General features: G+C 46.1%; 1 protein-coding gene across 1 annotated transcript; it reads left to right on the forward strand.

The window, feature by feature from the left end:
• Nucleotides 1–54: 54 nt before the first annotated feature.
• On the forward strand, nt 55–20,288 carry GID4 (GID complex subunit 4 homolog). The gene is made up of 6 exons (XM_069483221.1): nt 55–477; nt 6,339–6,398; nt 11,126–11,233; nt 14,421–14,522; nt 16,903–17,033; nt 19,369–20,288. The coding sequence occupies exons 1-6, from the start codon at nt 289–291 to the stop codon at nt 19,430–19,432; spliced, it is 654 nt and encodes a 217-aa protein (XP_069339322.1). The 5' UTR covers nt 55–288; the 3' UTR covers nt 19,433–20,288.
• Nucleotides 20,289–26,626: the final 6,338 nt, after the last annotated feature.

Here is a 26,626-nt window from a genome sequence, read left to right on the forward strand (position 1 = left end):
GCCCTCCCGGCTCGCCCGAGCCAATCGGAAGGGGTGGTGTGTGTGTGTGCGAGGGCAAGTGGGGAGGGGGACCCAGCTCAGGACGGGGAGGCCCTGCTCGCAGGTTTCAGGGTCCCGGTGGCGGCCGAAGCGCTTGGTCCGCAGGCGGCGGGCAGGTGGTCCCCCCTCCCGCTCCCTCCCCGCGCGTGCGCGCCCCAGCCTCTCCCTCCCCGCCACCCTCTCGGCTCCCGCGCGGCGGCGGCGGTTCCTCTCCCCCTCCCCCCAGCCCTGGCTCCGGGGGACCCCGCGATGCCGGTCCGCACCGAGTGTCCCCCACCGGCCGGTGCCTCGGCTGCCTCCGCGGCCTCACTCATCCCGCCGCCGCCCATCAACACCCAGCAGCCCGGCGTGGCCACTAGCCTGCTCTACAGCGGCTCCAAGTTCCGCGGCCACCAGAAGAGCAAGGGGAACTCGTACGACGTAGAGGTGGTGCTGCAGGTGAGCGCCGGGCCGGGCCGGGCCGGGGCCCGAGGGCCTCCTCGCGGCGCTCACGGGCCGTGCCCGCCCTCGGCTCCTGGAGCCCGCAGCCGCGGACCAGGCCCTCGCCGCTGGGGCCTCCTGCACCCGGCGCTTCCCACCCGGGACCTACCCAGCTGGTGTCTCATACTCCGAGCCCCAACCCTGACCTGCCCCCTCGGACCCGGAGCCTGTCGCGACCAGCTCCTGGCCGACCCCGAACACTCTCCCAGACTTGAAGCCCGTGACGGCCCGCTGAGGATCCGGAAGCCCCCATGACTGGCTCCCCTATGGCCTGGATCCTTCCTCTCCGTGACTTGTCCCTAGACCAGCCCTGCCACCAGTCCTTCTCAGTCTCTGAAGAACTCTCTGTTGGTTTCCCCAGATTCGGGACGCTCCCCATGGCTGGGCCCATGTCAGATTCTCCCAGACCTGAGACGTGCGCCCCCCTTTCCACACTCCCGGGAATCCTCAGACTCTGGGGTTTTCCTCTTGCTGAGGTTTCCTCCTCAGGAGAGTTTGATCAGCTCAGACGTGGGAGCACCCTCCTTCCATTGGTTGAGCATCCAGTCCACAACTGATTGGTCAGACTCTGGGCCCTCTCAAGACCAGGGACTCCCTGGGTGCCGCTGGGTGGGGCTCCCCACAGTGTGTTAGGATCTTGCCACCCACTGCTTCAGTCTCTTGTGGTCTGGGCACCCAGCTCCTCCCAGCTGCCCCCAAATCCAGGCCTCCTGCGGCAGGCTTCTCACACTCCCTCCTCCTGTTCTGTGACCATGTCCAGTCTGCTCTCGCTGGCCTCTCCACCAGACTTGCCCACTGCATACCTTCGTCTTGCTCGTTCCTAGTTCCAGGGATCCCTCTTGCCATGTTCTTAACTTTTCTTTACACAGGGACAGGGCTTCCTCCCAGTCTCTGACACCCACGTGCTGGGAAACCTAACTCACTCAGTTTTGTTTTATGTCCAGTCACCTCCCCCCATTTGACCTGGATTTCTGAGTACCTGCTGCCAGTCCCTGATCAGCTTTGGAACTGCAGCTTCACCTGCCTGGCCCTTACCCTCTCATGCATGACACCTTTTCCCAGCCAAAGGGGATTGGTGGTAGTGACTACTCCTTTTTATATCCCTTCTCTGTATCTACCCCTGCCTGCCTGAGGACCCACTTTCCCCTCCCTTTTACTTCTTTTTCCATAGTCTGACACCCCACCTCCTAGGCTGTTCCCCAAAACCCCTCCAAACATCCCCTTGAAAGCCCTTCCAGAAGCTCTGAGGCTCTGTATGCTGCCTCACTGCCCCAGTGTGTGAGGTAGAACATACAATGTATCTGTTCCTAGTGCTTTTGCCCTTTTTAAATTTTAAATCTTAGCCTCACTTCTGAACAAGTAGGTCTCCCACCTAAACTACAATGAGGGTGCCTTTTCTTTCTGCCAATGTAGAGCATTCGTCGCTCTTTTTTTCTTACTGCTTTGTGGGAATAAGTAGTTTTCTTTGGTTTTGATTAGGAAAAGTTCACCTTTATGTTAAGTGTGTCTTTGGTCTATAAACTTAAAAGTTCTGTTGTGAGCCATGATATTTGTTGTAATTGAAAAACTACTATGGCTGAAATATTTCCATCTTCATAACTACATGTCTAATCTGCTGGGGGGGTTGTGCTTAAAATGTGAGAATCTAGTATGAAGGTATGAATTTGTGCGCATTTTTTAATTTGATGGTTTCTGATGTGGTAGGGGACAATGGGCAGGGTAGCTAAGCGTCAAAGGGAAGTCTGCTTTGGTTACTGCAGCAACTCTTCCCTCCTGTCACCAGTGTGGTGTTTCTGAACTCCTGTCAGGGGTCAGTCTCCTTGTGAGCCAGTGGAAGCTGCGATTAAGTTGGGGTGCAGCTGAACCTGCCCGACATCTGGATTGGCCAGCTAATTGATTGTTCACCAGTCAGTGGCTTGTGAATTGCCTCATCACCTGGTTTGTCAGCCAGGACTAGTTTCTCAGACTCAGCCTTCTTAGAATACTCTTCCTGCCTTTTTTTTTTTTTTTTTTTTTTTTTTTTGACAGAGTCTCACTCTGTTGCCTAGGCTAGAAGCTCACAGCAACCTCGAACTCCTGGGCTCAGGTGATCCTCCTGCCTCAGCCTCCCAAGTAGCTGGGACTACAGGCATGCACCACTACGCCTGGCTAATTTTTTCTATTTTTAGTAGAGATGGGGGGGGCGAGGGGGGTCTCACTCTTGCTGAGGGTGGTCTCGAACTCCTGAGCTCAAGCGATCCTCCTACCTCGGCCTTGCAGAGTGCTAGGATTACAGGCCAGAGTGCTAGGATTACAGGTGTGAGCCACCACACCTGGCCTCTTCCTGCCTTTTATAACTCAGCTGCTTTTTTCCTTTCCTTCTTTCTTTCTGGCTTTCAGTACCTTTATTTAGATACTATTCATCCATTTACAGTGTACAGTTCAATAGTTTTTAGTATATTCACAGAGTTGTGTAACCGCCACCACAACCCAATTTTAGAATATTTGTATCATCCCCCCAAAAATCCTCATACCCTTAGCCATCACCCCTTTCCAATCCTAGGCAACTGCTAATTGGGGTTGGTGGGGTTTTTTGTTTTTCTTTTTTTTTTTAGTTTGCCTATTCTGGACATTTCATATAAATGAAATTATATAGTATTTGTTCTTTTGTGACTAGCTTCTTTCAATTAGCATAGTGTCCTCAAGGTTCATCCTTATGGTAACATGTATCAGCATTTCTTTCCTTTTTATGTTGCATTGTTCATTGTGACAATTGTCCATTGTATGGATATACAACATTTTGTTTATCCATTGATCAGTTGATGGACATTTGGGTTGTTTCCACTTTTTGGCTATTATGAGTAATGCTGCTGTGAACATTTATGTACAAATTTTTATGTGGACATACATTCCATTTCTCTTCAGTAGATAGATACCTAGGAGTGGACTTGCTGGGTCATATGATAACTCTATGTTTAACATTTTGATAAACTGCCAGTGCTTTCCAAGCAGCGGTACCAGTTTCCATTCTACCAACAGCGAATGAGGGTTCCGACTTCTCCACGTCCTCACCAACACTTGGCTGTTGTTCATCGTTTTCATTGTAGCCATCCTACTGGGTTTGAAGGAGTCTCTCGTGGTGTTGATGGGAATTTCCCTAATGACTAATGATGTTGTGCATCTTTCATGTGCTTTTTGGAGCACTTTCTTTTTTGAGATTTCAGTTTAAAGAATTCTTCCAACCTTTGTGAGGTTCTGACTGGGTCTTTTTCTTTTTTCCCCCTCTTACTATGACTACTCTTTCCTCCTCTGCCATCTAAGAAGCCAACAGTAGGATGAAGCCCAGGTCACTGTGAAAGGAATATTAAAAAGCGCAGCCGTTGGACACAGCTGTGCTGCGAGACCTTCTAGCTGAGCACGTGCCCTGTTATCTTTCTCACTGAGATGCTGGCCTGCCGTTTGCTTAAGCCGTGCGCACTGTGGTGTGAGTTCGCCAGCCATCTTCAGGATCAATTTGGGCAGAATGAGAGAGACACATGGTTGAATGGAGGCCAAGCTGAAATTCTGATTCTCGAGCATGTGATAATCCATGCAAAATGTTAGCCAATTTACAGTTCAATTTTTAATTGTATTAGCAAGTATCCTTGCCACCTGATACCCTTTGCAGCAGCTGTGAAACCCCAAACTATATTGAATGCAGTAAGAATTGCATACATAAGATTTAAAGCTTCACGTTAGTATTTTGTGTCCTTTGGTAAAAGTTCTTTGCTGAACCATGTTAGTGTGGTCAGCTGTTTTAGATAATGTCCAATGCCAAGGTCAGCAGATGAGGCTAGTTAAAATGCTTTGGCAGTTTTCACATGGAATACCTTTGTCACCAGCACCAAACTGTGAAGGCACTTTGGCTTCATTGAAGCTTGTTTGCTTTGATGCTGACATCATCTGGCTAAGTTCATTACAGTTTTTAAGGATTGCCTGAGTATTTGATTTATGGTACAATGATTTTTTTTTTTTTTTTTTTTTTTTGAGATTGAGTCTCACTTTGTTGCCTGGGCTAGAGTGCTGTGGTGTCAGCTTAGCTCACAGCAACCTCAAATTCCTGGGCCCAAGCAATCCTCCTGCCTCAGCCTCCGAGTAGCTAGGACTACAGGCGAACACCACCACACTTAGGTAGTTTTTTCTATTTTTAGTAGAAAAGACTAGGGTCTCACTCTTACTCAGGCTGGTCTCGAATTCCTGACCTCAAGGTTCAAGCAATCCTCCCGCCTTGGCCTCCCTGACTGCTAGTATTACAAGCCTCAGCCACTGTGCCCGGCCTGATTTACGGTATAATTGGAAGTAGTTGATTCCCAAATCTGATAAATGCCACAAAACCTTTCTAGTTTCTTGAAATGATACCTCACTTAACGTTAAAATCTCAGTGAGCTACAGGTACCATTGTACTTTGTTTTGCTTTAATTCAGGGATTTACTTTGTAAGTGAATCCAATTGTCATGAAATCTGAAACTCAGCCTGTTCAGGATGAGTCCGTATGTATTTGGGTGAAATGTACTAGCTATTATGCATTCAGCTGCAAGTAACCATATTTTGCATTTCAAAGTAGCTTAAAGAATAGGCCTATTATTTCACATTACGAGGAGTTTAGAGGTGTCCTGGCCCCCAGTTGGTTAATTCAGGGGCCCATGGCAGGTCAGTTCCTTCCATCTTTCTGTGCTGCCATCCTCAGCATGTCCTGGCCTGTTTCTCCTGATCTCTAGGTGGTTGCCTTGGGACTGGACACTGCTTGCAGATGCTGCCACCACCAAGGGAAGAAAAAGCCATTTCTTCCTCGTGCACCTGTTCAAAAGCCAGTGATCTCTCCTAGATGTACCCGGGAGACTTACATACATGTCTGATTGGTCAGAATTGGGTCACTCACCCCTTAACTGATGACTTGCAAGGGGATGGGGCACATGTTTGCCTTAGATCATCAGGGTTAACCAGGCCCTATGGGGTAGGGTAGGTGCCAGAACAAAATCTGGGCTCTGCCCAGAAAAAGGAGGAAATTGGTTGTTGGTAGGCATCCGGCAGTCTCTCAGCAACTAGCAATTGGTGGCCGCTAAGCCTCCAAATCTACTGGGTCTGCCATTTTTATTTATTTTAGGCTCCTGACTCTTTTCTTTAAGAAACACAACATCTGTATCTGAAACAGACAGAGCATGCATTCACAGTATAGTCAGATTTTGGGTTGCATTTGGTTCATAACTGGAATCTATCCCGTATAAGTCTTTATAAGATGCTGTTTCTGAATATTCTGTCCATTTCATAAAGAAATAATGCAGGATAATGCATAGTGTGAAAAAATAGAGGAGGAGTAGACTTCCTAGACCAATGACTGAGAACATAGAAATAGAAATAGGTTAGAAAGACATTGGAAAGAAAGTCAAGCCCAGGGTTAGGGATGACACCATGTGTGCAGGTAGAGACCGAGACCTCACGCCCAGCACTGCACAAGGTCTGCAGATGGCCGGGAGACTTGTATTGAAGACAGCACAGAAAATGAGGTTTGAGCAAGCCCCCTGTTCTAGAAAGGCACTTTAGCCTCAAGATACTCACCTGAAGGAAGTTGAGAGGGTCCTGGGATCAGTTTGCTATCGCAGAACAGTCCTGTGTAGGGAGGACTCGGGAAGATTCCCAAGGCCAGGTGAGCCTTGGGCTGTGCCAGGCACACCCTGACCACCTGGTCACTTACCTGGCACTTCCTTCCCTAGCCTGGCGTCACAGAATTTCCAGAGTACCCCCCAGCGTGTCTCCTAGTGGGTTCATCCATTTGTAACAGGTTGTGTGTCCTTTCTTTCCAGCACGTGGACACGGGAAACTCTTACCTTTGTGGGTACCTGAAGATTAAAGGCCTTACTGAGGTAAGCACTTACCATGAACTGGAACTGGAGAATCGGTGGCACACTCAGCAGTCCCGTGGGGTTAAGGGTAGGCAGTCGCAACTCTTCGAGACCTAATTAGACTATTTCTAAGCATCGTTACTGTTTGGAGAACATAAAGCTGGTAGTTTTGATGTGTCCTATTGGGAAATATACAGATGCACAAATATTTTTGAGAAAAGTTTATAGATATTTCATAACGCCACCAACACTATTGATTTTGTTTTTAATCCCCTTTGGGGAAAAAAGCGTAGTAAGACTACAACCACCACTCTCATCATAAGTTTACAATTTCTGAGATAAGTGTCAGTCATACAAGAATTGAGGTTTTAAGTTCTTTAAACCTCTTAGTTCATCAGAACAATGAAAAGTGACCATCCATTTTCCAGCAGAAGTACCTGCTATGTCAGAGTAGAGTGTTTCCTTTCTTTGAAGCAACTTTTGAAACCTCAGAACTCCTGGAAGTTTAGAAAGCAAGAAGGAGACTCCTTTCTTTTTCATCAGCAAGGAAACAGGAAGCAGAGAAAGGTGGCTGGACTGGCCGTGGACTCCACCGCGAGTGCGTGGGCTGGACCTGGCTGTAGGGCCTTTGGCCTTTTGTCAGCTCTCATGGCCTTGACGACCCAGCAGTATTTGGATGGAGAGCTGTGCTGGACAGAGCAGTGGAAAGGGGCCAGGGCAGCATTCTCGCTCTGCCCCTTCCTGCTCGTATGACCTTTAACTTCTCATTTCAGTGTCCTCATCTGTAAAATTAGAATTAAAAATCCCTGCTCCAGAGCCAGCACAGTGGTGTGTGCCTGTAGTCACAGCTGCTCAGGAGCCTGAGGTGGGAGGATCAATAGAGCCCAGGAATTCCAGGCTGCAGTGAGCTGTGATCGCGCCTGTGGATGAGCTACCTCACTCCAGCCTGGGGGACAGAGTGAGACCTTGCCTCTTAAAAAAAAATCCCTACTCTGTCTATTTGGTGGACTTGTCCTGCAGGGAGGAAACAATGTTAGAGGAAGTGGCAGGCTCGACTGTGATACTAACATGGGATACAGTTGTAAAGTCCTGATCCGCCTCAGCCTGGAGGCAATTGTTTCTGTCTCCTTGATACCATCTGGTTCTCCTCCTTTTCTATTAGAATTCTATTTCTATTAGGATTTGAGAGCTCAGATTCTTAAGTTTGATTGAGAATTTCCTATGATGTTTGTTGTTTAGACAAAAGGTACCTTTTCCACCTCTAGAAATGTATCCAATCAAATAGGAGTAGAAAATGATAGCAAAGTAAAGGGTTCTAACCTTTGGGTTTGTGGTAAGAGAAAACATACTAAAACAGAATATGTTCAACTATCAGGCAGCCAAAGGCATTTGTTAATTAGATGCAGAGCATAGACATTGAACTTCATAAGGAAAGCTGCAAAATGCATAAGACGTTGGAATGTTAACACTAACTCCAAACCAGTCATTTGGGTGATAGGAAGCTGCACAGATATGGTAAGTAGCATTAGAAATCTTGAACTAGTGTGCAGAAATGCTAACAGTTATAACTCTCCACCAGGAGCAAGTAGCCTCTCTGAGTCATGAGCAGCAGTCAGGCTCCCTGGAGGAGGAGGTACTGGCACAGCCCTTCCTTGAGGGCCAGCCCAGGGGGAGCCCTAATCTCTTAACTGCAGAAACTCATCCCTCCTGGCAGGTCCCTTGGTCTGCAGATGGAGTGGCCTCCACAAGCACACGCCCTCCCCAGGGGCACCTGCTCCAGGAGGAGCAGTGGACTGGGTTATGCACTGCCTGATGAGCATGTAGTTAGAGCAAGGCCTGTGCAGGCCCAGGGTGCTTAGATTTCTTTTCTAATAACCTTTTTTTCCCCCCAGCTTTATTGAGATGTAGTTCACATGCCATACAATTTACCCATTTAAAGTGTACAATTCTGCTGGGCACGGTGGCTCACGCCTGTAATCCTAGCACTCTGGGAGGCCAAGGCGGGAGGAACTCTTGAGGTCAGGAGTTTGAGACCAACCTGAGTGAGAGTGAGACCCCGCCTCTACTAAAAATACAAAAATTGCCAGGCATGGTGGTGCATGTCTATAGTCCCAGCTACTCGGGAGGCTGAGGCAGAAAGACACTTGAGCCCAGGAGTTTGCAGTTGCTGAGAGCTGTGATGATGCCACGGCACTCTAGCCTGGGCAACAGAGGGAGACTCTGTCTCAAAAAAATAAAATAAAATTACAAGTCTAATACATGGTTGCCATAGATAATTAGTAAAATGCAGAAGACTTCGAGGAATCTTTTGAATGAATTTTTATACCTATATTATCTGTTTTTGTTTGCTTTCCCATTTATAGTTGCTAAAATATCAAATATATAATTTATTTTAATCTATTTAAATGGTTTGGGTTTTAGTTGTAGTAGTTGTCTTCTTCATGTATATGGTGTGGAAAATTAACTATTGAATTGGAGATAATTTGCCTGTTAGCTACCTCACATTCACAAACAAAGCACAGCTTTAAAGTTTGTGTGCCTTCTAGAAATGAAATCCCAGAACTGTAAAGAATGGATATTAAATAACACTGTCTTTGCATTTCGGAGCCAGCGACTAGTCAGGAAAGGAGACCTTTCTTGGGGAACTCAGCAGCCGGTGGGGCTATCTGGGAGCCCAGCCTTGCAGGGATCATGGTCAGGCCCTCCCCTAACTCATTTGGTGTGTTTGGAAAGGTTGGAAACTCCAGCTGAGGTTATACTAGACTTGTTCAGAACCAGAGAGACAGGTTACACTAACCACACTCACAAGAGACTGATGTATGAACAAATGTGCTGTTAAGTCACAGAATGAGGTATATCATGTTCAAGAAGTTTTGACTGGCCGGGCGCGGTGGCTCACACCTGTAATCCTAGCACTCTGGGAGGCCGAGGCGGGTGGATCATTTGAGCTCAGGAGTTCGAGACCAACCTGAGTAAGAGTGAGACCCTGTCTCTACTAAAAATAGAGAGAAATTATATGGACAACTAAAAATACATATAGAAAAAATTAGCCGGTTATGGTGGTGCATGCCTGTAGTCCCAGCTACTTGGGAGGCTGAGGCAGGAGAATCGTTTGAGCCCAGGAGTTTGAGGTTGCTGTGAGCTAGGCTGACGCCACAGCACTCTAGTCCGGGCAACAGAGTGAGACTGTCTCAAAAGAAAAAAAGTTCTGACTTACTGGCCAATTGAATGTTAATCTGTCAGAAGACAGGTCTACTCGGAAAGTCAGGGCACTAATCAACAGACAGTTTTGGGTGAGCCTAGAATCAGTGAAAGGATTTCTTGGAGAACTTAAATGACTGATGACAGCCAGGCCTGCTGTGGGAGGCCCATGCCCTACCTGGGGCAGTGGGTGTGGGGGTGGTTGTAGGGAAGGTGCTGGCTATGGCTCTCCCTCTCTGACTTGTTTTTTTTTTTCTGATATCCCTCTTGCTGACATGGTTTTTTCTTTGGCTCTGTAAATTAGCTCCAGTTTGGCTGTAGTCAAGTGCTTGAATTTCCTGTTCCTGCTCTGAGACATATTTTCTCTTTTTTGTGACTTCTGTACCTATTGAATCTCATTCATTATGTATTTATTTTAATTCTCAGAGTTTGCGGGTACCCTGTAGCCACACTCAGTACTGCTTAAAGTGTGTTTAGAAAGAAGTCAGTGCAAAATCACTAGGGAAACTAATGATTTAAACCAGCAGTCCCCAACCTTTTTGGCACCAGGGACTGATTTCATCGAAGACAGGCGGTGATGCGAGCGATGGGGAGCAGCTGTAAATGCAGATGAAGCTTCACTTGCCTGCTGCTCTTCTGTGCAGCCCGCAGCCCCCACCTCTGTTCCTAAGTATCATGGAAGACAATTTTGCCATGGCGGCATGGGTGGGGGGTGCGAGCTCTGTGGCCCATGGCCTGCAGATTTAAACCATAAGTGTTTTAGTCTGAGGGGTGGGTTAGTCGGTTGGTTGGTTTTTACAAGGGCAGAGTAATGGTAGACTTTTTGCTGTTTTAATTTTTTGTGCCTACTCATTAGCACATGAACAAAGAGCAAATAAAATTCGTGTCGCACTCCAAGCAGCCATGACAGCTTGCTTATTTCTTCAACAGCGTGTTGCTCAATGGTTGTGATTTTACATTGCAGATGTGATTTGCATATATTTTCTTTCAGATAAATTGTTCTTAGTTCATATGATAGGATTACATGTATCCCTATATGTCAAAGTATTCTACCAAAAAAATCCACTTCTGGAAATTTGAAGAATTGGTATAAAAGGGAGAAATGACTGAGCCAGCTTGAGAACTAGAGGGGTCTGTGGTCTGATGGAGGCTCAGCTGTCAGTGTTGTGTTTGTGGAGCCTCTTTGAGTGTGTACCTTGAAAAGTAAAATCTACTAAGTTATTTTCTGCTTCGGATGCTAGAACATTCAGGACATACTTGTGGAAATCATTCACATTCTTTTCCGAGAGACCAACATGTGATAACACCTCACAAGTGAAGTCAGAGAAGGGTTCTGTGCTTATAGCTAAGTCCAAGAGACGCCGGACAATTTAAATTCAGATTCATTTCCACAGCTTCTTGGTAAATCAGCTGGATCTAACTCCAGTTTGGACTGTCAGTTAGCAATGTCAGAGTATTGGGAAGAAGTTAAAGAAAGGCTGATTCCTTGTAAGAAGGCTGAAACTCTCATTCAACATCTTGTTTTAATATTTGGGCTTTTACCATAGGAGTACCCAACCCTTACGACCTTCTTTGAAGGAGAAATAATCAGCAAAAAACACCCTTTCTTAACTCGCAAGTGGGATGCAGATGAAGATGTTGATCGGAAACACTGGGTAAGTCAGTCTCTGATCTGCTCTGGTTGCCAGGGACTGCTGGAGCACTGAAGAAGTACTGGCAGCCAGAGACCTCATTCCTTCCTGGGAGTTACGGGGCTTTGCAGCCAAATGGACGCCTGTTCTGCACTCAAACCTCAGTTGTTCCACCTTCCTTAGGAAGAGAGTTTGGAAACTCTCTGACCTGCTTCTTAAGTAGCAAGTGGTTATCTAACAAGAGCAACCCCCAGAGTTCCAGCAAAAACTTTGTCTAGCTGTCAGAATCTTCACAGTATACTCCTGTCCTTCCCGCCTGTTTGTCTTCTGTCCACTGTTCCTTTCTAATCACTTCGACTTGGGGAAAACCCTGTGAAACATGCAGCAGTTACCCCTGACTGTAGGATTGCCATGAGACAGAGATGCTGCTCTGGGAACCTGCCCTCCCGCTGGCCTATCCGTGAGGGCAGAACCATATTGTTTCTTTTCACCCGGCTCCTGGTAGACGCTGTACACTCTTAAACACACCACTGAAAAATCCAGCCTCCCCTCTTTTTAACTGTCAAGTGTAGAACATTGTCATTTACCAGTAGTGAACACTTCATGACAATTTAGAGTTACTGTTCTGGAGTCTTTTCATTGGTTGTCACACAATTACTGTGTCTTCAAAAATCTATTTTCCAAGCTATGATAATAGCCTTTGGCTTAGTTGACCATGGTGATGATGAAGTTTTGTTTAACACTGAGGAAGTCCCATGTGTTTACCTCCTGTAAACCAACCAGAAATGGTTATGTCAGTAATGGAGATTGTAGAACTCATTCTCCCATTGCCCCTGATGCCTGGCGTCTAAACTCTTCCCTGATTCTGGCACAACTGTCTGGAGAGAACTCCTACTGCATCCCTTTCCTTATTAATGTTTTTTACTTGAGTGAGGAAAGGAGCATATATCAAATGCTGAGGTTCGGTTAAATTTAAATTTAATTTTTAGCTTTTTTGAAAGCTACGTGTTTTGACTGTTAAAGCAAATGGACACTAAAGCTAGACAGTCATTTGTATCTCCCTGTAATACAAGAGAATGAACAAGATCCAAGAATCCAAAAGGTCAGGAGACCCCAAGTGGTATGTGATGGTGCCTGGTACCAGAAACCAGAGTTGGAGGTGTCCCTGGTCCCACCAGCACCCACCCCTGCCCATTGCTGGGCTGTTCCGATGTGACCTGCCACCTCACGAGATGGCTCCTTCCTCTCCTGGACCGCCCCAGTGTAGAAAGTCCGTCCTTGTAGTAAACTATAGCCTGTCTCCCATTCAACTTTCTTTCCCATTTCAAATTGGTTCTACAAAAAGCAAAGTCTTTGAGGCCCAGTAACAACTTGGTTCTAGGCTAGGTTGACTGCAAATTAAATACCCGGAAAGCAACTTGTAATTTTCCCATTGACTTCCGTTAGAGCATTGGAAAATATCTGGGACTGCATCCTCTGCTAGGATGGACTGAAATCTTTTAGGTGAGAGAGGGACTAAGAAGGCCACCCTTAACACTGGCGTGCTAGGTGTGGTGGCACAAGGGAGCCGGGCCTGGGGGACGTTTCCTCCTCCAGCAGTTGTGGCTGCCTTCACAGTACTCAGCATTCCCCACACCCCTCCCAGCTCACAGAGGGTTCCCAGATTTCCAGTTGGGACTCCCGGGGCTCTATACTGCACCTGTGTTTGTCTAATACACGTCACCTGTGCCGTCATTTTTCCATTGTAAACTAGAAGCAGAGACATTTTATTGCACCCTCAGATTTTCCTGAGTGGTATTTAAGTTGGTATTATGGTGGTACCATAAAGTCAAGGTTCCATATATTTAATCTACTTAGGATAAAAATATCTGTGTGACAAACTCTATGACTTAATATCTCTATCTTAATTTTTTAAGATGTTTTTTTTAAAATTAAAACATGCTTATTTTAAAATATTTGAAAAAAACAAAAGCTAGAGGAAAAAGAATCATCTGTAATGACAACGGCTAAAACTATAAAACAGCTGTTAACCTCTTCCTGAATCCCTTTTAGGTATATAGTATATACTTTTTTGTCTTTTTATAAAAATAGGATCATAAGATACAGTTTTATAACCTATTCTTCCAGTCTACTTTTCTAACTTAACCATATGCAGTCAGCCCTCCCTAGCTGTGGATTCTGCATCTATGGATTCAACCAACCATGGATTGAAAATACTTGAAAAAAAAATTTGCATGTGTACTGAACATGTGCAGACTTTTTTCTTGACATTATTCCCTGGACAGTATAGTAATACCACTATTTACATGGCACTTACATTATAGTAGGTATTATAAGTAACGTAGAGATGATGTAAAGTATATGGGATGGGCCAGGCATGATAGCTCACACCTGTAATCCTAGCACTCTAGGAGACCAAGGAGGGAGGATTGCTTGAGGCCAGAAGTTTGAGACCAGTCTGGACAACATAGCAAGACTCATCTCTACAAAAAAAAAAAAAATTAAAATTAGCCAGTTGTGGTATGTGTCTTGACCCTATCTCTAAAAAAAATTTTTAAATAAAAAAATAAAGTATATAGGAGGATATGCATGGAGTATATGTAAATACTATGCAATTTTATATTTATGAGACTTGAGCATCCATTGATTCTGGTATCCACGGGGGTCCTGGAACCAATCCCTATGGATACAGGAGGACAACTGTATTACCCATTTCTAGTTTCTACTTAACTGGCTGGGTCAAGCCCCTATATCATGTCAGACGACCAAGCTTCACTAAACCCTCTCTATGTGGGGCAAATAGGCTATTTTAAGTTGTTCTGCATGACTCTTTTTGCTACTATGGATTTACTTACCAAGATCTCATTAATTTAGCCTTCCACTGTGTGTGGGTAAGGTGTTCTGAGAAAGGCCCAGAATTGCGCCCATTCCATCCTTTGGTCTTGTCCTTGAGTGCTGTTAACTAGACAGGCGTGGTCCCAACCGGTGCCTTAGCTGGAGTCCAGGCATCTGCCCCAGAGCTGAGGTCTGCGTTCACTGGGGGTGACCATGGGGCCCCTGTCCAGGACTCAGCCTTGGCTGCCCTTGCCAGGAGCTTGTCACCACCTGTCATGCCACTGGAAAGGTGACTGCACCTGGGCACCTAAGAGTAGTTCTGACACCGACCTCTCCCTCTGTTGATCAATTTTCACACTCTCCTTTTTGCTTCCAGGGCAAGTTTCTGGCTTTTTATCAGTATGCAAAATCATTTAACTCAGATGACTTCGATTATGAAGAGCTAAAGAACGGGGACTATGTCTTCATGAGGTGGAAGGTACGGTCCGACCTGGCGGCCCTCCGGACTCCCAGCATGCCAGCACCTGTGATGCGCCCACACATCTGCTCTAACCACGGGCTCCCTGTGTCCGTTGCTCATCACAGTTGTCTTTGTGGCGGAGTCTTTAGGTGCTTGTAAAAAGCAGGCGCAGCTCCAGGGCACGCCCCAGTTAACTGCCGACAGCACAGACAGCTCCTGTTTGCCCTGTTTGGTGTCTGGCAGGTGGATCGAGGCTTCGGTGGTGGTCATCCTGTTTGTGTCTTCTCCCTGTCCTTCCTCCCACCCCAGGGGCCAGCTGAAGCCCCAGATTGACTCATGTCAAGTATTCTGTGGATTCAGGGCAGAGCCAGACTTCCTGTGAGCTTAGTCGTCTGTCGTACCCTGCTCCCACACAGGCTAAAATGCCATCCAGTGCCGGGTACCCTCCACCATGTCCTTTCCCCAGGGCTCAGGACAGTCTCTGCTCCTCTGCTTCCCTCCAGCTCAGGAAATGAGGGACCAGAAATGGAATGTGGGTTTTCCACTCAGCAGCCCTCAGAGAGCTCCATCTGGCTGACTTGGTAGATTAGCTTTTAGCTGAGAAGTCATTTGTGCTCCCTGCTCTGATAGCACAATATTTACAAGCATAGGATAGCAAAATCATGAAGCACGCTTGTTAAAGAACTTTATGAACATACACCCACCTCCATCCCCAAGCCGCCAGTCTGTAGGAAAAAAGTTGTTTTATCTTGAAATTGTGCCAGTGTTCATAAGGACAGATCATTTAGAGTAGTCTTTTCCAGTCTCCTTTGTATCGCTCACCATTTTGGGGGTGTGGGGATCACCACGCTTTAAGTGGATGTTGCCAGATGTGGAGTAAATGGTGAGCCCTACCCTTGTGAGCGTGCCGTCTAGTGGGAAACATGCCAGCTGAACAACCTGTTAAAGGAAGCATCTCGTTCTAATTTTAAAACGAATGTTTTAAGAAAACTTGTGGGCCAGGTGTGGTGGCTCACATATATTGTAATCCTAGCACTTTGGGCAGCCGAGGCAGGAGGATTGCTTGAAGCCAGGAGTTCGAGACCAGCCTGGGCAACATAGCAAGAGCCTGTCTCTACAAAAAATTTAAACATTAGCCAGGCATGGTGGTACACACCTGTAGTCCCAGCTACTCAGGAGGCTGAGGCAGAAGGATCACTTGAGCTTCTAGCCCAGGCAACAGAGTGAGACTCTGTCTCAAAAAAAACCAAAACAAACAAAAACAAAAAAAAAAAACTTTAAAAAAATTGTTAAAACTACAATTTTAGAGGTTGAATTGAAAGGAGGAGAAGAGTGTTTTAAAATTTAAAAAGCAGCCGGGCGCGGTGGCTCATGCCTATAATCCTAGCACTCTGGGAGGCTGAGGTGGGAGGATTGCTCAAGGACAGGAGTTCAAGACCAGCCTGAACAAGAGCGAGACCCATCTCTACTAAAAATAGAAAGAAATTAGCTGGACAACTAAAAATACATATAGAAAAAATTAGCCAGGCATGGTGGCACATGCCTGTAGTCCCAGCTATTTGGGAGGCTGAGGCAGGAGGATCACTTGAGCCCGGGAGTTTGAGGTTGCTGTGAGCTAGGCTGACGCCACGGCACTCTAGCCTGGGCAACAAAGCGACACTCTGCCTCAAAAAAAATAAGTAAATAAAATTTAAAAAGCAATGGAGTTGTTTTTTCTCCAAAGAATTTCTCAGGATGGCTCATCCGTGGGCCTCCCATGAACCTCCTGAGGCCCTGGGCCTTCTGACCAGGGTAGTAGGTGCTGGACGCGGCCTCCCAACTCGCGTGTAGCACATTTGCCTCTCTCCTAAGGTGCCTGATCAAGAACAATACTGTTCTGACTGCTTCGGACGAGGTTCTGAGCCCCTGGAGGGGGCGTCACAGGGGCTCCTGGCAACTGATCTACCCTCAGCCCACAGACCTACAGAAGTGACCCACTTTTCTAGATGTTATTAAGCACCTAGCAGTGGTTCTGGGATCTGGAGCATAAACTTACTCTTCCCAGGTCATTCTGTCTGTGGTCTCTGAAAGGTGGAGAGGCAGGCAGGTAGATGGGTCATATTGATTTGTTTATCAGAAGTTTAGACCGTGGTCCCTTCTCTGAGTTGCTGATTGTACAAGCTCAAGACATATGCCAGGAGCACAAAAATGCGCTTCAGAAGTCAGGCTGAGATCTCAAGGCTCTCTGTCACCCAGCAAGTCTGGATTAGACCAGGAGATCATTTTGGGTTTTTTTGTTTGTTTGTTTTTTGTTTTTTTTCTTGGAGTGGTCCTTAGAACCCTCTGATCCTTAACAGGGAGGTCCCAGGGGCTGGCCAGAGAGTGCTATCTGTCACTGACCGTCTTCCTCTGTGTGCAGGAACAGTTCCTGGTCCCAGACCACACGATCAAAGACATCAGCGGTGCTTCCTTTGCCGGGTTCTACTACATCTGCTTTCAGAAGTCGGCAGCCTCCATAGAGGGCTACTACTACCATAGGAGTTCAGAATGGTAAGGGCCCCAGCAGTCAGCGGCCATGCGGAGGCTTGCCACCCCCAGGCTCTCCCTTGGCTCATCAAACCCAGAAGATCTCCCAGCCTGTCCTGTATAGATTTCACGCTTTCTTTGGATGCTGAGGACCTGTTTAAATGATCTCAGTGGCTCATCCCCATCCACAGAGCAGAGTAAACGAGATGAAAATGAAGTATTAGGTGAAGGAACTCACTTTTAAATACTCTTAAGCAATACTTTTATCTCAATCTCGTTGGTTTTGTATTAATCCTCCCAAAATTGATCAGTAACTAAAATGTGATTTCATCCATTTGTGGACAGTGTGAATGTTGATGGCAGCAGCCTTTTTAAATTTTGTGGCACCATTCCTTCAACATGGGCCTGAGTGCCCTCGGTTTCTGTCTCATGGCCTAGGGGCCACGTGAGTTGACAGTCCTGTCCTGTGTTTCATCCACAGTGAAGGACAGAGCGCCGCCTCCAGTGCTAACTTTGCCGCCTGTCTGGGGACTGCTGCGCCCTTGCTGCTTTTTAAGCACATGCTGTCCCTAGAGGGCAAACCATGTCAGAAAATACCTGATTTCCTCTCTGAAGGTAGAAACACTTGTTTCTCTGAAGGTAGAAACACTTGATTTCCTTTCAAATTTTTCACATTCTGGTGACTTGTGAGTGATCCTACCCTAGACTGAATTGAATTCCTTGTTCAGTGGCAGCAAAATTGTATCTGCAAGTAAATAACCAGTCCTGTAGCCATGATCATTAGGCTTTCAGTAATTGTTCTGTTTTCAAGTGAGTTTTTAAAACTTTTCATAATCCTTTTTAAAAATAACAGCTCTATTGAAATATTATTTGAGTACCCTGCAACTCATTTAAAGTGTACAAGTCAATGGTCTGTAGTATGTTAACAGAGTTGTACAACCATCGGTTTTAGAACATTTTCATCACCGGAGGAAACCCCATATCGCTTAGCCAGCACCCCCAACTCCCCGGCCTCTTCCAGCCGTAGTAGGCAACCACTAACATACTTTCTCTGTGTACAGATTTGCCTACATAGAATCCTACAATATGTGGCCTTTGAGCTGGCTTTTTCCACTTAGCATAAAGCTTTGAAGGTTTATCCATGTTACAGCATATATCAGAACTTCATTTTTATTGTCAAATAATTTTCCATTGTATAGCTATACAACATTTTATTTATCTGTTCATCAGTTAATGGACACTTGGGTTGCTTCCACTTTTTGGTTATTGTGAGTGAGTAATGCCGCTGTGAACACGGGTGTACAAGTATCTGAGTTCCTGCTTTCGATTTCTTTGGGCACATACCTAGGAGGGAAATTGCTGGGTCATACGGTAATTCTATATTTAACTTTTTGAGGAACCGCCAAATTGTTTTCCACAGCAGCTGCACCATTTTACTTCCCCACCAGCAGTGTAGGACGATTCCAGTTTCTCCACATCCTCCCCAACACTTGTTATCATGTCTTTATAATTATAGCTGCCCTAGTGGGTGTGAAGCAGTATCTCATCATAGTTTTTATTTGTATATTCCTGATGGCTAATGCATATTCCTTTCCTGATAATTTTTGGAGTAAGAAATAAACATTTCTTCTGTGTTCTTGCTCACTCCTATGTGAAACACGTAGGGGAGAGCTAACATCCCAGCCGTCGCTCTAGGTGTGCCCGGGAGGTGTCATCCAGCATGTGGCCTGTCCACCGCTGTTTCTTCTTCGTCTGTGGGACTCCTTGGAGCACCCACCAGCAGGGGGAAACAAACACCTCAGATTGCTCTAACGTTCTCCAAGCTTAATACCACACCCAGGGCAGCAAGAAAATGAACTGAATGGTGAAATAAGGTTTAGGGTAGTGATGAAATGATTTTTTCCGTGCTGTCTTTGGAATGAGAATTAGGATATGCCTGTCCTGTCCATGAAGTTCTTAGGGTACTATAGCCTGGCTTTATATGGACAGAGCTGAAATGCTTCAAGCAGGAGAGGGTCGGGTGGCAGCGTGACGTAGGGGCCAGGTTGTGGGTCTGCACCTTCTCCCAGAGCTTATCGGGCTCTTGTTTTTGTAAGACATACCATAGTTGCTTCATGACCAGAGCAGAATGCTAAAAAACAGTTCATCTTGTGCATGGTTCAGGAGGATTAACCAAAAAAAAAAAAAAAAAAAGGAAAAGAAATCAAACTAAGTTCAATTTGAGAAGTATAAAATGAATTTACATTTCAGTCCGAGTATGTGATTTGTTGGGTGCTCTGGTTTGGGTAGGTTTTCTAACATACTTTGCTCAGTGTGCATTGGATGACTGCCTCCCATTTCTGTCTCTTCCCCCACGCAGGTATCAGTCCCTCAATCTAACTCACGTTCCTGAACACAGCGCACCTATCTATGAATTCCGGTGACAGCGGTTCAGAACAGCAACCAAATAAAACTGAACTTGGCAAAAAAGAACTTTGCTGAGAAAATTGTGTACCTGCCAGAACCAGGAGAAGTGTGTTCCTGTTTCTTCGCGAGCAGACTCGCATCAGAAAGCATGAGTGTTAACCCACGGAATCCAAGGAGCGTGGCGGACCGGCGGGGCAGGTGAAGGGAGTGGTCTCTGTTCTTCCTCCCTCTCCGTGGTAGTTTGGTTTTCATCTGTTTTTAAGCTACCTTAAACGCACTTTCCTTCCTGCACAGCTAACTTCTGCATCACTGAAATTCCCGTTCCTTCCTCCATCCCACCTCCAGCCGCGTAGAAGAACTGCTCCTGGGTCACCCGCAGCCTTGGTGCTCGGTGGGCCCAGGCCTCCCTCCCCCAGTTCCTTTGTCCAGTAGCTCGAGAGAAGGCAGAGCCCCTGCACCTCTGTGCCCCCAGCGCTCTGTGCAGGGAGCTGGCGAGCCGCAGCAGCACCTGCCACCAATGACGCAAGGGGCGGAGGCCAAACGGTCCCTGCTGGGCCGCCTCAGTCTTCAGTTCTGATGGCTTCATGGGCCAGCAGGGGCTGCCGAGCCTGGCACTGTTCACAGTAAGGTTCCCTGGGCCTGCCGTCGGGGTCACTAAACATGAGGCTTCCAGATCCCTGGCAGGAACAGATTCCAGTCCTGCTTACTCAGTACGTCTGCTCCAAACTTTTGAACTTGAGGGCAATACTAAACTTAAAAATAAGAGTTTTTTTATTACAAAATTATTTTTATGGTCCCTTTAACAAGGACCCTATGGCAAATGCACAATTATTCAGAATTACATTTTATCGTTTTCACATTGAAAACAGCAAATGTTGACTTAGTAATTTTTATATCTATATCTATATGTATATGTATATTTAATCAACCAGCAGTTTTGAAACTAGTCATCCTGGTACAAAAGTTTTGCAACATTGCATAAATTATAGTGCTAAACACAAGAACTGTTTTTGGGGCCAGTTTAGCATTTGTACCTCCTCCTTTTGCTACTCAAAACAACAGTGCTTCATGGCGACCTTTTCCATGAGGCAAAAGGGGTCGTGATTCTCCAAAAACAGTGACTCTGAAATGTTGGGACGGGGTGGGGAGGGGCGGGAGACATGAACACGCTCAAATAACGCGAGGCTCACGTGCCAAAGTGTGTGTGTGTGTGTGTGTGTGTGTGCGCGCGCGCATGTGTGCCATTTTTGTTTCTTGTTTTTGTTTTTTTAATGTTTAACAAGCTTAATAGGTTGGCATCAGTTGTAGCCCGAAAATACGGGCAGGGCTTTGGGGAATTGGCATTTTCTGGTGGTTTACAAGATTTACTGCGAATACAAGAGAAAAAGCTTTAAAAACAAGATAGCATAACCCGCAGGAGCAAAGCAACCTGGAGGTTGCACGTCCATGGGTGGTGTAAGAGAGCGTAAAGCCCTACGGTGAGATGAGACGAGAGGTGGGGACGATTTTTTTTATTAAGAAGTGACTTTCCTTTTGTTGACGTATGTACTGTATGTTACTGAGATTGAATGTTAGGGGAAGCCTTAAGGGAGAAGCAGTTGGGAAGGTAGCCAGTGGGCCCTTGTGATATCTAAAGTCTGCAGTCCCGGGGCTGCACACAGAGGGGCAACCCACTTGTTCAGTAAGGGCAGGCCTTGGTTCCCTAAAACGTTGCCTCCTGAGGGGAAAAGTAATTCACATCCATTCCCAGAGATGCATCAGAAAAGTTTCCTCAATCTTAAAGCTCGACAAGGTGTCAGAGTAGCTGCCTCTGTCCAAACCCAGCGGATCACACTCATGAGGAGACACTCACTGTGGCTTCAGTTAAGTGACAGAGTCACTGAGGAGTGAAGGGGGCCGCAGGGCCGTGCTGGCCTCTCCCTGCAGGACAGGCCGTCACACTCCTCAGTCCTGCCCACACGGCCTGCTAAGCAATACCATCTGCGTTTCGTGAGCCTCCCGGCCTCCTCGGAGCACTGAGGGGAGAGGTCATCCCTGGAGCTTGTTGGTGGCTTGTCATGTGGCTCCGAGGGGGGAGGGAGGACACTGCTGGTGTTCTAGCCAGACAGTCCAGGTCCTGTTGTAGAATTTCTTTCTTCCTTCCCTTTTAGCTAGATAATAAAGTGCACCAGTTAGTTGTACTGGGAAAAATGAAGAAATGATACTTTTACTTCAGACATATCTGTGATGAAGATTTGTTCACTTAAAGTCTGCCTGCTGAGGATAGGGAAGGGATTAAGTATTTTTCCACCTCCTCTTAGTGACTCCCCAATGACCAACATCAACTCCTTCTCTTCTTTCTCTCTGTTCCTGAAGGAACTCTGGGGAATCATCCTCATCCACATTTATGCTTTCCTGAACCTTCTCAGTGGTTCACATGCCTCTGATACTATGTGCAATATTTTTGGCTGACACTTGTATCCATCATTAAGAGATAAGCGCAGATTGCCGATCTCCCACCATCTCCCTGCACCCAGACAAGCCTGCCTGAGGGATTTGGCCGTTCTTACCCCTGCTCAGAAAGCTTCCATTCTGCTGTCCCCAGCCTCGCCCTCTTCCTGGCTGGACTTCCACCACCCCATCCTTGGAAAGTTTAGATAGCGTTTCAGCTGCAGCCCAAAAGTAATAAAACAATGCCTGATTTTAAGTAAAAAGTCAGTCTGTGTGCTGGTTCTATTGGTAATGAAATCACAAACTCCAGGGGAGCAAAGGGGTTTCCAACATCTTTTGCTTTCAGAAACAGAATTTATGTTCTCACTAAGGCCTTGAATTGATTTTTTTTTCCTCATAAAATAGTCTGATAAGCTAATGTTTAAAAAGAAATGCCATTAAGTATGTTGCATTGTGGTTTAAAATTACTAACGAGTTCTGGTAAGGAAAAATAATATTTGATTTTGAATCTTAAATGTTTTTAAAAATTAGATTTGAATGGGTACAAAGTACGAATATTTTGTTTCTCTATGGAGGACATGTGAAAAGGGTTTGAGGGTTTGGGATGGGGAGAAGTATTTTGCAGAGCTATCAATGTCCAAATAATTTTTAAAAAAGAATAAAGGTATTTAAGCAGTGAGTTTGTCCTATTCCTTTTTTTTTTTTTTTTTACTAGATAACTTTATTGAGTTCTTTCAGTCTTTAATGGAACAGGTAATTTCTTTGCTATATTACTTGCTCTAGAGCATAAAACACTTGCTATTTCATGTATTTAAAAAAAGATAAAATCTAACAAAAAGAGTAAGAAAGTTAAAAGTATTGACCAATTCCACTTTTGAACGTTAATATAAAAATTCTAAGGCCAGCCACGGTGGCTCACACCTGTAATCCCAGCAATTTAGGAGGCCAGGGTGGGCAGATTGCTTGAGGCCAGGAGTTCAAGACTAGCCTGGGCAACTTAGCAAGACCCCATGTCTACAAAAAATAAGAAAAATTAGCCAGGCATGGTGGCGCATGCCTGTAGTCCTAGCTACTTGGGAGGCTGAGGCAGGAAGATCACTTAAGCCCAGGAGTTTGAGGTTACAGTGAGCTACTATGATGCCACGGCACTCTAGCCTGGGTGACAGAGCGAGACCCTATCTGGAAAAAAAAATTCTAAATAAAACACTAGCAAATCATATTTAATACATAGTATGTTAAAAATAATCCTGCATGATGAAAGAGAATTGATCTTGGGAATGGAAGGGTACTTAAATATAGGAAATCTATTTATATGTAACATCAGTAGGAAAATAAACTATATGAATATCCCAGTCATTGCTTAAAAGATATTTGAAAAATTAGCTTTTGTTTGATAAAATATTCTTGTAAAAATAGGATACTTCCTTAATATGGGTAATATATTAAATGCTAACAGTATTCTTTAGGGTGAGATCCCAGAGACAGTTATCTAACAGATAGATAGATGAAGCACCTACTGTGTTCTAGCACTGTTTTTTGAGTTCTGATAAACGCCTCCTGTGGAACTTAACCTTCTAGTGGGGAGGAATAGCGAACAAGACCTTGTCCTGTGTCTAATGGAACCAGTCCCTTTCCTGCTTCCCGACTGTGGAGCTCGCAGCGCTGGCCAGAGACCTGCGGGCGGGAGCAGGGAAGGCGCGCGCTCTTGGGGAACAGTTTCAGTGGTCAGGTTGCTCCTTCCTTTCCTTTCTGGAGGTTTTCAGCTGCTTAGCGCTTCTATTTGAGCTTACTTTTGTTCATTTCTGTATTTGTTCAGAAATGTGGAAACATTTTTTCACATGTGCGAAGGGTTTATACTTTAACACAGAAAATGTGCAGATGGAGCTATCTGTTCACTGCCTGCTTCGCAGTCCGGCTGTTCTCGGCGGTGATTGCGGTCCTCAGAGAAGATGCCTTGCAAAGGGCGAGGCCCCTAACTCAGCCGTGTCACCTGATTCTGACAAACCACATGGTGTGGTTTCAGGTACCACCTCCCTGAGCTGCATTAAGGGACATAGCTAGAAATGTTTGTGTTTTCGAGGAACTGTTTAAAGTGTTGAAAGAGGTCTAAATTTTAAGCAAGTTGAAATGCTAAGGGAATTTACATCAATGGCAGGACAAAGCTCCCCTATGTGTGTCAAGTATTGTGTGATCTCATATTGTCTAAACAATGGTAACAAACTTTTTTCTCCTATGAGACACGGCGTCAAGAAGGTAACAGACTGTTCACAATGCTGGACTCATACAATTTAAGACACCACTGTTGTTTCTTTCCTAAAGTAGAAAAGTGTACCTTTAGGTCCTAACGTGCCCTCACACGCATCAGCTAACGTCTCTGAGCTTGAGTTCCCTCTCCTGGAAAGGGGGAAGAACAGCTTCCCCTGCACCAAAGAATTGTTGAGGATTCAAGGAGATGCTCCCAAAAGCACTTAGTAAGTTCTAAAAATGCAACACACAAGTAAAGTGTTATTTTTGCTTAGTAATATTAAAATACTTACTGAAGCTTACCACACGTACTGCCGCATTCTAGGTATTGGGGATGACAAAGTGTCTCCCTGCCCTCAAGGAACTAATAGTCTAGAACAGCCAGCAATACCGGCTTTAACATCTCAATTCTTACATCCCCCATTTTTAACCTTTAGTTTGCTTTGTTTTTAGACCATCCATAGGAACAGGAGAAACTGTGGAAATTGTGTAGGTTAAGTGTGAAACCAACTCCAAGACGGGACAAAAGGAAAATTATGAACACGACTGCGGTCTCCGCTGATCTGAACCGCACCCGCGAAGGGACGCACTGAAATTGCTCGGTAATGAAATAGGCAGCTGGCTTTGATACTCACGGGAGTGGGGGACTACAGATTGTAGTTGAACAGCTTTTCCCTCCAGATTTTTCTTCCAAAACATCTAGACTCTAAAGATTGAAACTCCTTATTTGTACATAGTGGGAAAAAGAGGTAAGGCTTCTCATTTGTACAGAAGCGTATGCTGAATTCAAGTTTATTTTTGCCATTTTTCCTTCTGGTTTTTCAGCATGCTTCATTTTTCGATGCATTAGTCATCGTTCCTGTCCACAACTGAACGTGGCTGCACATGAGAATCACCTGGGAATGGTTTAACATTCTTGTGTCAGGCAGTACCCAGGGCAGCCCTGTGGCACCTGCTGATGTTCTGAAAGCTCCAGGTGACTCTAACATGCAGCTGAGTTTGAGAGTGACTGAGCCTCCCCCACAGGAATGAGAGGCTTTCAGGCTTGTGGTGTTGGTGCACTAAGTGTGGCTTCTGGCCATTCACAAGGCCACACCCATCTGCAAAGGGGCTGGGAAACAGGGCCCAGCTGGGCAGCTAGAGGGAGAGGGAACTAGACTTGGTGAACAGGTCTGTCTCTGCGGGGTAAAACTGTGGCTGGAGCAGGTCTGGAGAAGAACAAGAGTTCTGCTTTGGACATGTTAAGTCTGAGATAAGCATGGGAATTCCAAGTGGTGATGGATATAGGAATTCAGAAGAAATGAATGAGAAAGGTCTGGACTGGAGATAAAAATGTGGGCTCTAGCAGCATCTAGGTGGAGTATTTAAAGCCGCAAGACAGGATGGGATCACCAAGGAGGTGAGCGTAGACAGGGTGTGCTAAGAATGGAGCTCTGGGGCCCTCCAACATCAAAAGCTCACAGCAAGAGGAAGAACAGCCAGTGGGATAGAAGGCAAGCTGGCATTCTGGAAGCCACGGAAGAGAGACAGGGGAAGGAGGCATCAACTGTCGACTGATGCTGTCTTGACCTTTGTGTAGAGCAGTGTGAGGGTCACTTCTGACCTTGAGGAGAGCGGCCTTCACGGAATGGTGGGGCAAAAAGGGAGCAGAGTACGTTTGAGAGAGAAGGTAGGCGAGAAAGCAGAGACAATCTGGCCGCACCACGGGTCAGTATGTAGGGAGTCCACCTGCTTTGTTTCCTGGATTTCAGTCCAAAGGCTTGATATAAAGCCCTCAGATGTTAACTCTCCACAGAAGCACAGCTCGGTTTGAAAGCACAAACAGCCCCACGTGCTGCCCCCCGCCCCCGACTCCAGATGTCTGAGTTTGCTGCAGCCTCACTGAAGTGTGCCCAACTAGGATTAAAATGTTCCTTTTCCTGCGTCAGAGTCAACCTCCAGAAAATGCCCCAGGTAAAAACGGACATTTGCATCACAGGTACATCATGCTCCCCACAGCCTGCCCCCACATGGTAGCTCCTACCTTTGGTGGATGCCCAGGCGCAGGGGGACAGGGTGTTGGTGTATTCCAGGACTGGCTTCACTGATGCCCAGCCCCTCGAGAAGAGGTTCAGCAGAACCACATGTGTGCATTAGGGGCTTCCCGGCCAGGATAGCCCCCAGGGCTGACACACCCTCCCCAGTCACAGCCCCGCCCCCAGCAGCTCCCCGCCACTACCCAGGGAGCAGGGCAGCTCATTTGTTGATTAGGATGGATGACATCTGCGGGGCCTACCCAGTTTATACTGGTGAGGAAGGCCCAGCCATGACTGAGTTTGAATTTCCCACCAGTATGTCTATATGGCAACTAAGAGTTGGATTGAAAATTGAAATTAACTTTTAAAAATAAGCCAGGCATACGGGCATGCATCTATAGTCTCAGTTATTTAGGAGGCTGAGGTGGGAGGATCCTTTGAGCCTGGGAGTGGGAGTTTGAGGCCAGCCTTGGCTACATAGCAAGACCCCCATCTCTACATCATCATCATCATCATAATGCA

The sequence above is a fragment of the Eulemur rufifrons genome, chromosome 9 (assembly GCF_041146395.1).
Source record: "Eulemur rufifrons isolate Redbay chromosome 9, OSU_ERuf_1, whole genome shotgun sequence".
NCBI lineage: Eukaryota > Metazoa > Chordata > Mammalia > Primates > Lemuridae > Eulemur > Eulemur rufifrons.